This window comes from Columba livia, chromosome 16 (genome assembly GCF_036013475.1).
Source record: "Columba livia isolate bColLiv1 breed racing homer chromosome 16, bColLiv1.pat.W.v2, whole genome shotgun sequence".
NCBI lineage: Eukaryota > Metazoa > Chordata > Aves > Columbiformes > Columbidae > Columba > Columba livia.
Window position 1 is genome coordinate 12,659,929 of NC_088617.1, and position 13,998 is coordinate 12,673,926.

General features: G+C 44.9%; 1 protein-coding gene across 6 annotated transcripts in view; it reads left to right on the forward strand.

Annotated features, from left to right (window-relative positions):
- Positions 1–13,998, forward strand: part of NFATC2 (nuclear factor of activated T cells 2) — a 93,619-nt gene that overhangs the window by 14,695 nt on the left and 64,926 nt on the right. For 3 of the 6 annotated variants that reach the window (XM_065032519.1, XM_065032518.1, XM_065032516.1), the window contains exons 2-3: positions 2,519–3,545; positions 4,386–4,554. In XM_065032519.1, the coding sequence (XP_064888591.1) occupies positions 2,519–3,545; positions 4,386–4,554 (1,196 nt within the window). The remainder of the gene's footprint in view (positions 1–2,518; positions 3,546–4,385; positions 4,555–13,998) is intronic. The other 3 variants (XM_065032520.1, XM_065032521.1, XM_065032517.1) reach the window with 2 other exon arrangements.

Here is a 13,998-nt window from a genome sequence, read left to right on the forward strand (position 1 = left end):
GGAGGAGCGCTCTGCAAAAGTGCTGTGGGAAGGCAAAGGCATGTAGCAGCTTGTTGTTGTGCGTAAACATTGTTCGGAATATCTGGCACACAGATCCTCTCGGAGGGTGAATACCAAGTGCTCATTTAAACACAATATTTCAGGGAGAAGCAAAGAATATTAAAGTTATCTAAAGCCCAGTTTTAATGGGCAGAAAGTGTGGGTAGTGGTGTGTGTTTGTTATTCAGAAGACTTTAAAAGTTATATATGCACGTGCAAATATATGTTTGCTTTTTCCATACTCCTCAACACAAATGTACACACGTTAGCTTTGCTGCTCAATGTGTGTTGTGAGGAGTTTTAATTCTTTACCTCTTTGTGTATCTGGCGTGGATAACGTGGTTGAACGTGTATGGTGAGAGCAGCTTTTACTGTAGGCGTGTTGAATGGGGAACTGAAGCGGTCACCTGTTGCTTTATGTGAAGCTGTTCAACCCGGGGAGCTTTTCTGCAATTGCTGGGCGCTGTACGAATCCTGCGTCAAGCCTTGCTCTGTTTGGTGCTGATTCTGTTCCCTTGCGTCGGTTCAAATGGGAGTGATCCTTCTGAAAGCAGAGCCATGTTTCATGTGACTGCGGAGGGGTGTGTTGCTCTGTTGGGCCTGAAGGAGTGATGAGTTTTAGTCAAAGTGAATTGTAGCGTCAATATCTAGGCTTGATGTGTCAGTGATATGAATGACGCACTAATCCTGTGAATGCCGAAGCTCTGAGATCAACAATGCTAAAAATACATTTGGCTCAAAACTCAGTTACTCGTTGCTGTTTTCCCATCCCCGTAACAGTTGTGTGCTGGGATTAAAAGCCAGAGGGAACCTTAAGAAAGCTGCAAGCTAGACTGTCCCAGTCGTCTCCCATCCCATCACATAGATTTTCTGTGTGCTGGTTTCTTTGGTTGGCTGGTTGGGGTTTCCTGCTTAACATGAAGGCTCAGCAGTTCCTGCTACGTGTTGTATTTTCATGGAGTTTTCTCCAGGTTGGGCAAAACATTGTGTACAGAAACTAGCAGTCAAAAATCAGTGGAGGATTTTGCTGTCACGCTAAGAAGCGTTTAAAACTGAAAAAGAACAGCAACCCAGAAATTAAGTCACAACCTCTCCCAAGGCAAAAGTTTCACTACAATCTTTTTCTACTTTTGCAGAAAGCACAGTCAGCTCCTACCTGGCTTTACATACAATGTTATTTGCTTATGGAAAATGCTGCCTCCTGTAATGTAGGAGTTGAAGAAAATGCTGGAATGGTTATTTAAATATTTAAATGAAACCCTCTTTGCGTATGACACGTACTGATCTGTGCCCAAAGTGTGCAGATAGCGTGAATTAATCTCCAGCTGTGGAGCTGTTTCAGATATTTCCTGCTGGATACATTGAGAACTTTAAAAACATATAAAAATCCTGATAACATTTTGCATGCTTTTGTTTAATGACAAATATAACTCAGCTCCCAGGCTGGGGAAGCTGCAGGAGCTGCTGTGGATCGAGGGTTCTGTCTCGGGGATACTTGGGCTGACTCTGCTCTTGCGGGTGCTGCTGGACCAGACCAGAACTGGGCTCAGCTGTGCTGGTGGGGATTCTGTATTGCCCAGAAGCACCCCTGAACTCTGCAGCCTGGGGACCATTTGCAAGGCTGACAATCTATGAAAACTGAGGATTTTTTTGAAGCAGGAGAGAGGGTTGCACTGAACACTTACCTGTTAATGTGTATTTTATAATCATTCTTTAGGCAAAATGTTCCTTGATTTGATATTGGAAAGTGATTGCCTGTAACTATGGGGCTGGATCCTTTCTACCTCTTTCTTTTCTAACAAATATTTGTGAATGTGTTTTCTGATCATATGGTCTTCTCTCATGTGAAACCTGTCACCAAAACTTGTTGACGTGATACACAGCCAAACAAATTATCACACAGATCTGACTTTTTAGTTTAAGAGCTTGAGCTAAGCTTTGGTTTTTGGTTGGACTTTGCTGTGTGAGAAAGGTTTTTCTCCTTTCACCAGAAGCTACTCCTCAACTTTTTGGTTTCATGTAGACCTATTTGGAAGCAGTGTTGTGATGTGGTGGTCTCGGTCCAGCTCCTAGTTGACGAAGGCTGACCAAAATCGCAACACCCAAATCGGTGCTCAGGGGTGTATTTGGCAGAAAGAGTAGGAAGGACAGCATTTAAATGGGCAGAGAGGCTGATGTGTCGCCGACCCTTCCAGGTGGTCCCTGTAGCTCGGGGCTCAGGCAGAGGGAGCCCGGCTGGGCGCTTGGAGGTATTTGCAGTGCTCCTGTCCATGCTGCATCTGCTCTGAGCACTTGGGCTTCCCTGGCTCTTAATCCGGTACTTTTCACAAGCATTAATTGCAGTTTAAAAGAATTAAACAAATATTTACCTAATATCAGATGACAACCTTTTTATAAATATGCATTTTTTTTTTTTTTAATCCGTGATTGCTCAGCTTCTGTAATAATTATAGTCTTAAAGAGACCCTTCTTTTTCCAGAAGAACCGACTCCACATAAAACCAACAGCCCACCCTCTGGAGTTACATACGCTCATGATGTCCTGGACTGTGGCCTCAAGCCATGCCCCCTGCCTTTTTCTAGCCTTTCTGCAGATCCCATGGGCAGATATGGACAGCCAGATAGCATAGGGACAACACCTACACACCCTGCCAACACTGCAGGGGCCTCTGCTCCGAGTCCTAGGATTGAAATTACTCCATATCATGAACTGATTCATTCAGGGGGTCCCTTCCGCAGCAGAGACACAGATGTTCTTTTGGTAGAACATCAATCAAACTCAGCTACCACTAGCCCAAGGGTTACTCTGCCTGTCCCTGGCTTTGAGTGCTACAGAGAACCACTGTGTTTGAGCCCAGCTAGTAGCGGCTCCTCTGCAAGTTTCATTTCAGAGACAAATGTATCTCCTTGCACATCACCATGTGTTTCACCAAATAATGGTCCTAGTGATGACCTTTGTCCACAGTTTCAAAACATCCATACTCATTATTCTCCTAGAACCTCTCCAATAATGTCACCACGAACAAGCATCACGGAGGAAACCTGCTTGGGACGACAGTCACCATCACCCTGTCCCAACTCAAGGTCTTCATCACCAGGTGCAAAACGGAGGTATTCTTGCACTGAGCTCTACAGTACTCAGCTGCCTTCCACTTCTCCACGACAGTCAAGGACCCCCTCTCCACAACCCTGTCCTCGCGTCCCCTTGAGAGAAGACAACTCTGCAGTTACTTACACGCAGTTGCCCAGCGCTCCTCTTTCCATGGATGCTATGAACAGCCTTCCTGCGGATCCTTCCTGTGGTGTTCCCACGAAAATCTGGAAAACCAGCCCCGACCCTTCATCAATGCCTTCCCACAAAAACGGCATTCCATGCCACGTCTTTCAGACTGTTGACTTCCATGGGCCTTGCGAGCAGGAGGACAGGAGAAACTCAGCCCCAGAATCAATTTTGTTGGTACCTCCATCCTGGACAAAGCAACTGGTGCCTGCAATACCCATCTGCAGGTATGTAATGCTGCTTCTTGTGTGTTTTCTCATGGTGTGATGTCCTCTGTCATGCATGATGACCTGCATGGAGTGTTTCCTTGGGTGGATCCTGCTGCAGACCAGATCTAGATGCTCAGGGACAGCACTGAGTGGGAAACAAATTCAATATGATTCTGAGAAATGAAAAAAAATCTGTGTGTGGAAGAAACATCATCAGAGTTGTTCATTGACAGCACAGTATATGACAAATTCAATTTGCCAAATTGTTTGTCTAAAAAGCAGATTGCAAACAGCCTTTGACAAAGTCTAAACACTCTCATTCCGTCCCACAGCTTTTATAGAAAATGGTTTGGTTGCTTTTCTAAATTCAGGGAATATCTCACAAATTTCCATCAGGTAAGAATATTCAGTATTTTATTTGTGTGCATTTTAATATTTATGGAAATCATATGGAAATCAATATTATTAATTTACACAACTGGTAAGTGATGGTAAATGGAGTTAATATTTCACAATACTATGTTCTGTGATCGAAGTTTAAGATGCACAGCAAAAGGTAGATTAAAAGGGGGATCTTTGCAAAAATAGGACTGGTACAGATATTTCTATTTAAGAAATAGAAATAGTCTATTCTCTTCTGCAAGGAGATGGGACCACAGAAATTGTGTTCACCCTGAAGTTCAGTACAGCTTGTAATCAAATGTGAGCCGGACAGCATATTCTCACTGAAATTAATAGCAGATGCCTAAATGTTTCAGCAAGAGCAGCCCCGGTGGGGCACTTGGAGGAAGAACAGATCAGGGCTTGGAGAAATAACACGCTAAAGAGTTTCAGCTGGTGTGGTCTCTCTCTGCCCAGTTTGCCCGTCCAGTCGCTCCCACCGCTCGAGTGGCCGCTCTCCAGCCAGTCGGGCTCCTACGAGCTGCGGATCGAGGTGCAGCCCAAGCCCCACCACCGGGCACACTACGAGACCGAGGGGAGCCGAGGGGCTGTCAAGGCACCGACCGGAGGCCACCCCGTTGTCCAGGTAAGGGGCTGGAGAACAACTCTGTAAAAGAAAAGTTGGGGGTGAACTCGTTTCTGAAAATTGTGCTGGGGCCTGAACCTGAAAGAGGAGAACCATGTGAACCTGGCTGTGTGCTCGTAGATGTGCATGAAGTGTCTGAAGTTTGGAAAGTCCTAGACGTTTGGAAAGTTGGTTTGGATTGGCTTGTGAAAGCTCAGAAACTTGGGCAAAACGTTTGCCACCTGGGCAATATGTTAAACCTGCTGTGACCCAGCTCCGTTATAAGATGCCCAGCTGTCCTGAGTTCTAGCTGAGCCCATTTTATTTTAACAACAGACTCTTGTGTGTAAACTAGGGCTTTTTGTGAGGTTCAAAATGTACAAACATCAAGCCTGACTTTTAAACTCAGTGTAGCTCAGTGACCTACCAAACTCAGGTGTAAAGTAACCAGCAGATTGTGTTAGATCTGCAAAGCAACCTTCATTAACCTTGATGGGAGTTGGATTAGGAAGGTGTGGATTTTTCCCCAGAATTAATAGCTGTCTTTGGCTAGAAATGTCTTTCATGCATTTGCTTTTTCTTCGCAATTTTAGAATTTTAGTGTTTTGTTTTATCCTGTCCTCTGGTTACGTAGTAGAATTTCTAATGTTAAAACCATATAAATTTAGGTCAGAGAGTTTTCACCCATGTGTAATTCAAGCACTCAGTACATCCATTTCAATGTAATGCCTGGTTTATATGTAACTTGCTGAGGCCGTGTCCCACCTTGCATGCAGTGCTGCTTGTCATCTGTGGTAACGCTGCCTTCTTTTGTCCTGGATGTACACCACCGAGGGGAAACCTGTGCTAGCGGTAGTAGCTCTGTGATAAAGAGACAGCAGGGCAAGATAATTGCATAGCAGTGGGGATGATTTCAAAGAAAAGTTTGGCCTCTATAAAGCTGTAAACACAAAGAGGATGTGTATCAGCTTTGCAATGCTGTAGAGAAAGGGTGAATGAGCTTAGGCAGGAGCTCCCTTGTGATATGGACTGATGTCACTACAGAAATGAGATTTTGTATGTCTCTTGAGGTATCATTTCTATTGCCTCAAGGCACAAGGTTTCTGATCTTGGCTATGCTTGTGAGAATGGAAGTCACCCTGCTGAAACCAGTGAATGAAATCCAAGCTGACAGTGGTGGACGTAACAAAATTTGGCCCTTTGCTGACCTGAGAGGTGGATGAGCTGAACTCTTATTGTGTTGTGGAGAGTGAAGGGCTCTTCCTTTGCCTTTCAAAGGACAGTATAAAATAATGGTTGAGTAGCTGCACTGAAGCCAGTTGGAGCCACTTAGTTCTTTTCACTCATTTCCTCCTCGTTTCAGATGGTGCTGTTCAGGAAGAAAAGCCAAGCTTTTGGTCTGGGTTGCAAGGTGTCAGTGTGATAGTGCTGGGAATGGTGTGTGACGACTGTACAGATCAGCCCTGGCTACAGCTTTCACTAGGCACATTTGGGGTGCATCCCACAGATGTTGCTGTCACACTCAGGGCTTGCTATGGCAAGCACGAACCAGGCCAGTGTTGAAGTTTATGCTTAATTTTAAGCATGCAATCAATACTACTAATTTAACTGAGTTGATTTGTTCTTAACTTCAAACATATGTTAGATATTTCCCTGCAGGCTCAACCCCTTTTAAAATCAAGCCATAAATTGTTAAATCAATGATTTTGTTTACTTTGGTTGAGCTGGACTTAACATGTATAGACTGGATATTTGAGTAAAGGGTACAGCATAATAATAAATAGGAATCACATTTGACATACCTTAATATATGCAGTGTTTTTCATTTATGAATCTGACAAACTCATAGCCCTCTCTGGTGTGTTTGGAGCCACATGGATGTATGAACTATATGGCCAATCAGCACTTACTCATCTCTCAGTTTACTTACAAATATGGTATCATTTACCTTCCCAAGATATTCCTATCAACTGGATGTTTATTGCAATAAAGGAGTTTCTCGTGACATGGAGAAATATAAGTGCTTTGTTTCCTTCCTGTAATCAATATCAATCAAAGAGGGATTTATATTTGCTGTTGGAGACAGAAACTGATATTCCTAGTTTTATCATAATTTGCCATTAAGCTTAAGGATCTTAAACTATAAATTCAAAGATCCACATTAGTTTCCCAAGCAGATGTGCCTTTGCACAGCTGTGCCTGCATATGGGGAAAACATGGATAGTTTCTTTATGAAAGTTTATTACAAACCTGGAAGTGTTTGTTAGATTTGTGTTCAGTTTAACATAACAAGGTTCATATGGGTGCTGAGCAATGAGATAGTTGCACCTGTATGGTTTATGACATCTGAAACTCAGGGCGGCTAGTAAAATCCAAAGCTTTCATGTCAGAAGTTATTTGGCTTCAAGATTTCTTTTTTATTTATTCTTTCCCCTCGGTGAATTTTAACTTCTGTGTTCTTGTCAGGTGCAAACAGTACAGAAACAGAAAAAATGAAACAGGATTGATTTTTAAAAGGTAGATGCTGTGTCGAGGAAAGGTTGCATGAGCTAAAGGCAACCGGTTGCAAAAGAATTACATTAAATTGTTTTCAACAGGTTCTATCTGTCTTTGGCCCCAGAGCAGGCATGGTGGTGTTGACCCAGGGGTGACAGGGCTGGTGTTCTCCTGCAGGTTGGAGACCCACAGCACTTCTCAAATGGCAGCCACGAACACACCACCCTTGGGATTTTTCTGGAGCGCTAGACCCTCTCCATAGCAGATTTCTTGAATCCATGGCTGTCTCTTAGGCATTTGGGCTTAAATATTGAGAAACCCAGCTTGCCCAGAGTAGAAGAAGCCCACCAACGCAGTGGGATTTATACTACAGCTGAATGTCCCAGTCATGTCCCATACGTTTTACAACCACTTTTGATACACTGCTTTTCCACTATTTTGATTACCTTTTCTAAAATACAGTATCTCTCTTAAAACAAACAAACAAACAAACAAACAAAAACAAACCAAAAAAAAACACATTAAATTAATCTTCCATGTGACTAATTATGCGGCTGAACCTTCTGGAGGAAGAGATGTTGGCTAGTTTTTGCAGCACAGTGTTGGCATGCAATATTTATTTTTTTGAAAAGTGCATTTTGCATGCAAGTTTCTTCTTTTCAGCGCTCTGAAGCTACAGACCAGCAGATCTCATATCCTCCAGGCCTTATCTTGTGGTTTATCTTTCTGATGCTGCTTCCTCTTCTTCACGTGTCCAGCCCCGAGTGTTTGTGCATGAGACTCTGCACCAGTTGTGCACTCCAAGTATGGCAGGAGAAGAGCCTGGTTAATCAAAACCTCCGGCTCGGTGGGCCGCACGGAATAGGGCATTTACTTTGTTTGCCCAGGGGAGGAAGAGAGAAGCCACATGTGCTATGTCGTGTTCACACCATCTAACTTCAGACACCTTCTAGAGTCACATGGAGAAGCGTAGGCTCCCAGTCAAGCATTCTGAGTCACTCTTGGGAGGAAACTACAGCTTGCTGTTAACTATAGAGAAACTTGGGCTTCTATTTTAGGAATGTAAGTTGAATGCCAGTATGAGTATCCCCTAAATGTTAAGTCATTGAGAACAGGGAGCAAAACCTGCACAGCAAGGGCAAAGCTGAAGTTTGCATGGACGTACTGTCTTGCAGGTCCATCTGATCCCTGAGACTGCAGAGGAGGGCTAGGCAGGATTGTTTTCCTCCTTTCCAGCTCTTTTTCACTGATGTTAAGGGGCAGCTGCTATTGGTACCCAGCTGCTCCAGTCAAGGCTTTGGAAGAGACTGTGCGCTGTGAAAGGCTGTGACTGCTCCTGCGCAAAGAGCTTATGGATGTGATTGGGATAGAGGTGACAAAAACCCCTCACTCTGCCCAAGTTAACCCTGCAGAGGCACACTCTGCCAGGGGGTAGAACTCCCCATCTTTGCATGCTTTTAGGCAAACATCTGCTGGGAAGGACATGGTTATATTTGAATGTTGCTTGGGACAGGAGGGATGAACTAGGTGATTGCCTGAGATCTCTCCCCAAACATCTGTGTGTTTTGGACCTAGCTTGTTGTAAACAATCTTTGGGAACCTGTTTTTTACATTGCTTTTCAGCACAGTGATTTGTAGTAATTTTCTCAAAGGAGCGTGCTTAACTCTGGTGGTTTGTTGTTGTGGTGGGGTTGTTTTTGTTTTCATTTGTTTGTTTGTTTTTAATTGCCATCTTAGCAAATCCTTCCCCTGATGTGTTGCTCCTCTAATTTATCTTAGAAAAGGCTCAAATACTTCTGAATGAAAACCAGCCTATAAGTAATCGAGTCATTTGCATGTCTCACTTTTTCTCTCCCACTGCATTATTAACTCAGTTCTTCCTCAACAAACCGGCTTTTTTCACTGCTTGTGTCACATAATCAAATCCGTTCAGCGCACTCTGAGGCTGCAATGTTAGAAAGCAGCTGCAGACATTGGTCTCTTGCACCCCAGTTTTCCAAGGAAGCACCTTGCCCCGAGCACCCCCTACATCAGTGGTCCCCAATTTGGGGAAATCTCACCGTTCAGCCAGAAAGTTTGCACCTTCCCGCAGCTGTTGGTTTTGGATGTTGGGCCAGCCTGACACTGAGCACTTGAAGGTCTTTGTTTAGTCAAATGCAGTGGGTTAAACTGAGTAACAGGGCTGGGAGAGAGGAGGGAATAGTTCCCTCAAGTCAGAGCATCAGGGCCTCCTCCTTCCCCATCTGCCTCTGCAGCAGGAGGAGGAGAAATCTCATGTGGATGGAGACTTGAGTCCCTGCCTGCTGCCGCTATCCTAACATCACCTGGGAGTTGGATTTATTTAACAAAAGCCCTGCCAATGCAGATGTCTTGGACATCAGTGAGGTCTTAAGTCTCCTCTGTTCTTGGCACACCCGCCATCAAAAGCTGTAGACAGTTCCTCTAGCAGAGGTTCAGGAGGAGTAACCTCCAGTGTGGCAGTAATGGGCAGACTGGGCACAGACTGCTGTCTTCAGCTGGCATCAGTGAACGTGGAAAAGGATGTGCCCCCATGGGCTTAATTTCAGAAGGGAGGGGTAATTCTGCTATCAGCTATCATCCTGCTGCCATAAGAACATCTCCTGTAGTAGTTTGATTTTAATGGTAAAATTTAAGTATGTTACCCAAGTGTTTAACATAGTACAACACCCAGACGTAGACCGTGTCTACAAATGGAGGGCAGGGAAGTGCAGAGGGTATCCCCAACCCATCACATGCCTTTGTGTGCTGGTTTCCTCTTCTCTTCTACTCTTTAATGCAGGAAAACTGTATGGAGAAGGGCTCTTGTTCAGCACAGCAGACCCAACTTTCTCCTGAGTTTTAACTTTTAAAATTGTGGTGACTTTCACTGCCTTCTCTTTCTCCTTTTTTTTTGTTTTTGTTTTGTTTTTAAATTAAAAAGAAGCTGAAATGGTTGAGTTGTTAATGGAGCACACAGGAGCTGCTTTACAATAACAAACGTGCGTTCTACTTTCCTTTTATATTTGAATTTTGCTGTATGTGTTTTCTTGTGGTTCTGAAGTCAAAGGAGACATTGTTTTCTAGCCTAAGCTTCCTATGGGGCCCTGACTTTTAACTGTATGTGATTTCCAACGTTCAACTAATTCCTTTGCATGTTAGTGAAACCAGAACCTTTGATGGAAACTCAAAACCAAATCACAGCTTGACACTGTGATTCACACTCTCACAGGGAGGGCTGGGCTGGAGATGAGCTCCTCGTGAAACCCAAACCAGCTTGCCCAGGAAGACTTGCTGTTGAGGGCACATCAGAGGCATTGAGTTTGTCCTTTTCTGCCCATCTTCCCAACTCCCCCTGTTGAGGGAGGGGGCAGCCCGAGGTCAGGATGAAGCCCTGTGTGGTTGCACTTCCCTGGGCAGGCTGTGTTGGACTCGCAGGGTGGAGCTGGTTATGCTGGGCAGCATCTCAGTACCATTCTGGTAGCCTTCGCTTCCCTTTCCTAGTGCGCAGGTACCTCACGCAAGCTCTTGGTGGCTTTTGGTGCTTGCAGGGATTTCTGCCCCCAAGTCGCAAACAGCGCGTGACAGATTGGCTGCACATTTCATGCCTGATTTACCTGCAGGGCTACTGGGCTTGTTTGCACAACTGTGATGATTGCAGGTGCCTCTTGAGCTTTGAGCTGTTGGGTCACAGGTATATTTACTTACTCCCCATGCAGGGATAGATGTGCGGTGTTGGAAATGCAGATTTGAGTTACATCTGGGAAATTCTCTTCAAAATTAATATCTTCTCAAATGTAAAGGTAGGCCAGTCAGTACCCCTCATACTGTGCTGCTAGTGGTAGCGTGGCTGTACCTGGAGATCTACCCATCTCAGTGGAGTCACTGAGGAAGTGAAATTGCTAGATAAATCAAAAGTAGTGTAGGAAAAGAAGGACGAGCCTGAATTTTTTTGTTTGTTTAAATGCAGGACTGGACTGAATAACAGAGAATATAAAATATGATATCTAACAAAACAAGATTAGAGGTAGAACTGATCTGTACACTTTCCCTGACACTAATGCAAGAAGAGAGCTGCTGGAGAACAGTGAGGATGCTTAGCTAATGGGAGAACTTAACTAGAGATAAGTTGTATCCTCTGTTGCTTGTAGTCTTTAAACTGGGTCTGCATCCTCTAGTGTGAAAGGGACACTGTCACCCAGATGTTATGGCTGAGTGAGTGCAGCTCATCCCTAAGAGAAAGACAGACAGGATCACTCCCTGGTACAGCTGGGGTGCAGAGGTGCAGGGCAGGTGGTCAGTGAATGATGTACATCGAGGGAGCTGGGGGATTTTCCCATGTGCCAACCTGCTTTGAGTCAGAGATGGCTGAAAAGCTCTCACTGAAACTTCTGAGCCCAACTCAAAATACATTGCTTTTGGTGGAAAGTAATTTTGGCAGAGGGGAGGGGAAGAAGAGTATGTCAACCAGTGTGAGGGTGATGGATGCAGCCTGGGTTGTTCCTTGGTTTAGGAAGATGGCTGGATTAGGGAAAATGCAAAATTTAGGCTACTCTTTCATGTATGATCTCCTTGCAGGGCTGTGCATAGGGGAGTCAGTGCACTGTAAAACAGAATTCAAATTTATGGCTCTTTGCCATGAATGTGAACAGTTCCAGCGCAGCAGTAACTGACATAACTCATCCCGTCCAGGGTGCGTTCGAGTCTCCGCACAAGTTCATGCAGGGTGGATTGTGTCCTGTAAACTTGCATCTGAGCACTCTGTTCACGAGCTTCACTGTCCAGCTAAGCCTCCGGTTCCTCCCTTCCTCTCTCAAGACCAATGTCTCTTGAATTGGAAGAGCCTTGTGCCAAGTGAGGACTTGCACCTGGGTCTCCCATGTCCGGGAGAGCGCTGTGCTGGCCGGGCTAATGGCTGTTCGGGGGAAGCGACTGGGCTCTTCCTGCCTGCTGCTGCTCAGACAGAATTTTCTAGGGTCTCTATTTCATTCTGAAACAACTGTTGGAACCCCGATGCTTCCAGGAAACCTGAGTTATTCTCTCTTTGACCATGCCTTGTGCTGTGGGTTTCAACATGAGAAAGATACTGAGGAGAGATGTTCTTGGGGCTCGGTGCGTTGTTTAGTTGGTTGTTCTATTTTATTTTATTTTTATATTTTTTTATTTGTTTGTTTTCTCCCCAGAAATGCTTTTTGGCCAAGATCCTTTCCAAAAATCTGGCCAACATTCAGTCAGATAGCCAGTACCTGAGCAAAGGTTCCTGGACCCCAAACCCACCTTGCAGGAGGCCTGGCAGAGGGCTCAGCTCTGGGGATTTGGTTCAATGCAATCAAATAATTCCTTTCAGGCTGAACTGAGTCATCCCAAGATGTTCTTGCTGCTCCCACTGTCCCATGTTGCTCCTTATCAGCATGGTTGCTTTTGAGCTTTGTACTGCATCTTGGTTGCACAATGTGATTGCTCTTGGCGCTGTACCTGAGGCATCGCTGCCTTGCCTGTTTGGGAAGGACAAACTGACAGTGGCAGGGAAAGCTGCAGGGTTAGGTGATAAGAAGCCAGCTCCGCTTGCCTCCCTCCGACCTGGTGGCTGGTTCCCACAATGTGTCCAACAGCCGGCAAGGGAACGACTTCACTGGCTGGTGTCAGAGCCTTGTGCTGAGAAATTCCCCTGGTGCGATTCTGTCAAAACCAGTAGATTTGCAGCCTCTGATCTACTTGTGGCAGGGAGAGTTTTGTCATGCTGTGGGAAGTTTAAATCTTTTGTCATGAAGCTCTTTAATTACACACCTGGTTTTCTTAGTAGGAAAAAGTACTTTCACCCAGTTATGTAAATCTGATCTCCAAATCCTCGTATCTGTACACGTGCAGTAGTCAGATGCATCGACCCTTCTTTTAAACTTTTGGCGAGATGGTCAAAGCATCTTGCAAACAGGATCAGCTCATCATAGGGGTGGGGAGACCGAGGCACAAAGAGGAAACAAAGTGCTTACGTTGCAAAGTCAAGTCAGTGTCAGGACAGTCAAGAACATGCCCCCCCAACTGCTTTCTCCCAAGATCTGCTGTCTCTTGCCCAGAGCTGTATTTTAACCCTCTGTGGAAGCAGAAATGTCAGTTAGACACTGGGAGTCTGGTTGTCGTTTGCCGCAAGAAGCAGCAGAGCGAATGAGTTTCAGTTCTTGGAATTTTGAGAAAATTATCACCAAAATAAGAAACATTTAAAATTGAGTATAATAAAAACTCATAATTTAGCAGAATCAGATGTTCAAAGGATTATCTTCAGAGGCCTTTGTAGACTGCTTCAGTAAGGAACAAAAAGAACCAAGGCAGAGATTTCCTTCTGGTTTCTGTTCTTTCACTGTGTCCCAAGTACATTAAATTGAACAAAAACATGTGACAAGATTCAACTTTATTGCTCAATGTCAGCTCTAAGTGAAGCAGGCAGGCAAGCCGCTGCATGATACAGTGTCCGGATGAAGTCTTTGTCTTAATTACTGAAAGCGACTGATATGCCGCTCTCCCTGAGACAGTACGGTGAATTTTTCCATCCTGGTAGGAGTATTGTTGAGTAAAGACCCTCTCCCCCAAAATCCTTGAAATTGGTATGGTCAAAGGACATTAATGATAAGAATTAATGATCAAATCCTTCCTGGTGGACGCTACTCTGCATCTTGGGAACTGAACAGGCACGATAGAAACGCTGTGCCAAGCAGGGACCATTCCGCCAAGCACATCTTCCTCTTGTCCGCTGCAGAGTGTCTGAAAATACTTGCTGGCATGGAAACCAGCCCCAGGGCTGAGACAGAGCCTGAGCGGGGCAACAGTTTGTGGTGTCCAAAGTTCTGAGAGACACTTTAGCTCTGCAGCCTCTCGCTGTTTCTGGAGGAGCTGGGCAAGCTGGGGCTCCGTCCCGGGGCAGCCGGTGCTGCAGCCGCTGCTGGTGAGGCTTCCAGGGCTTGCTTATCTCCCAGTGTA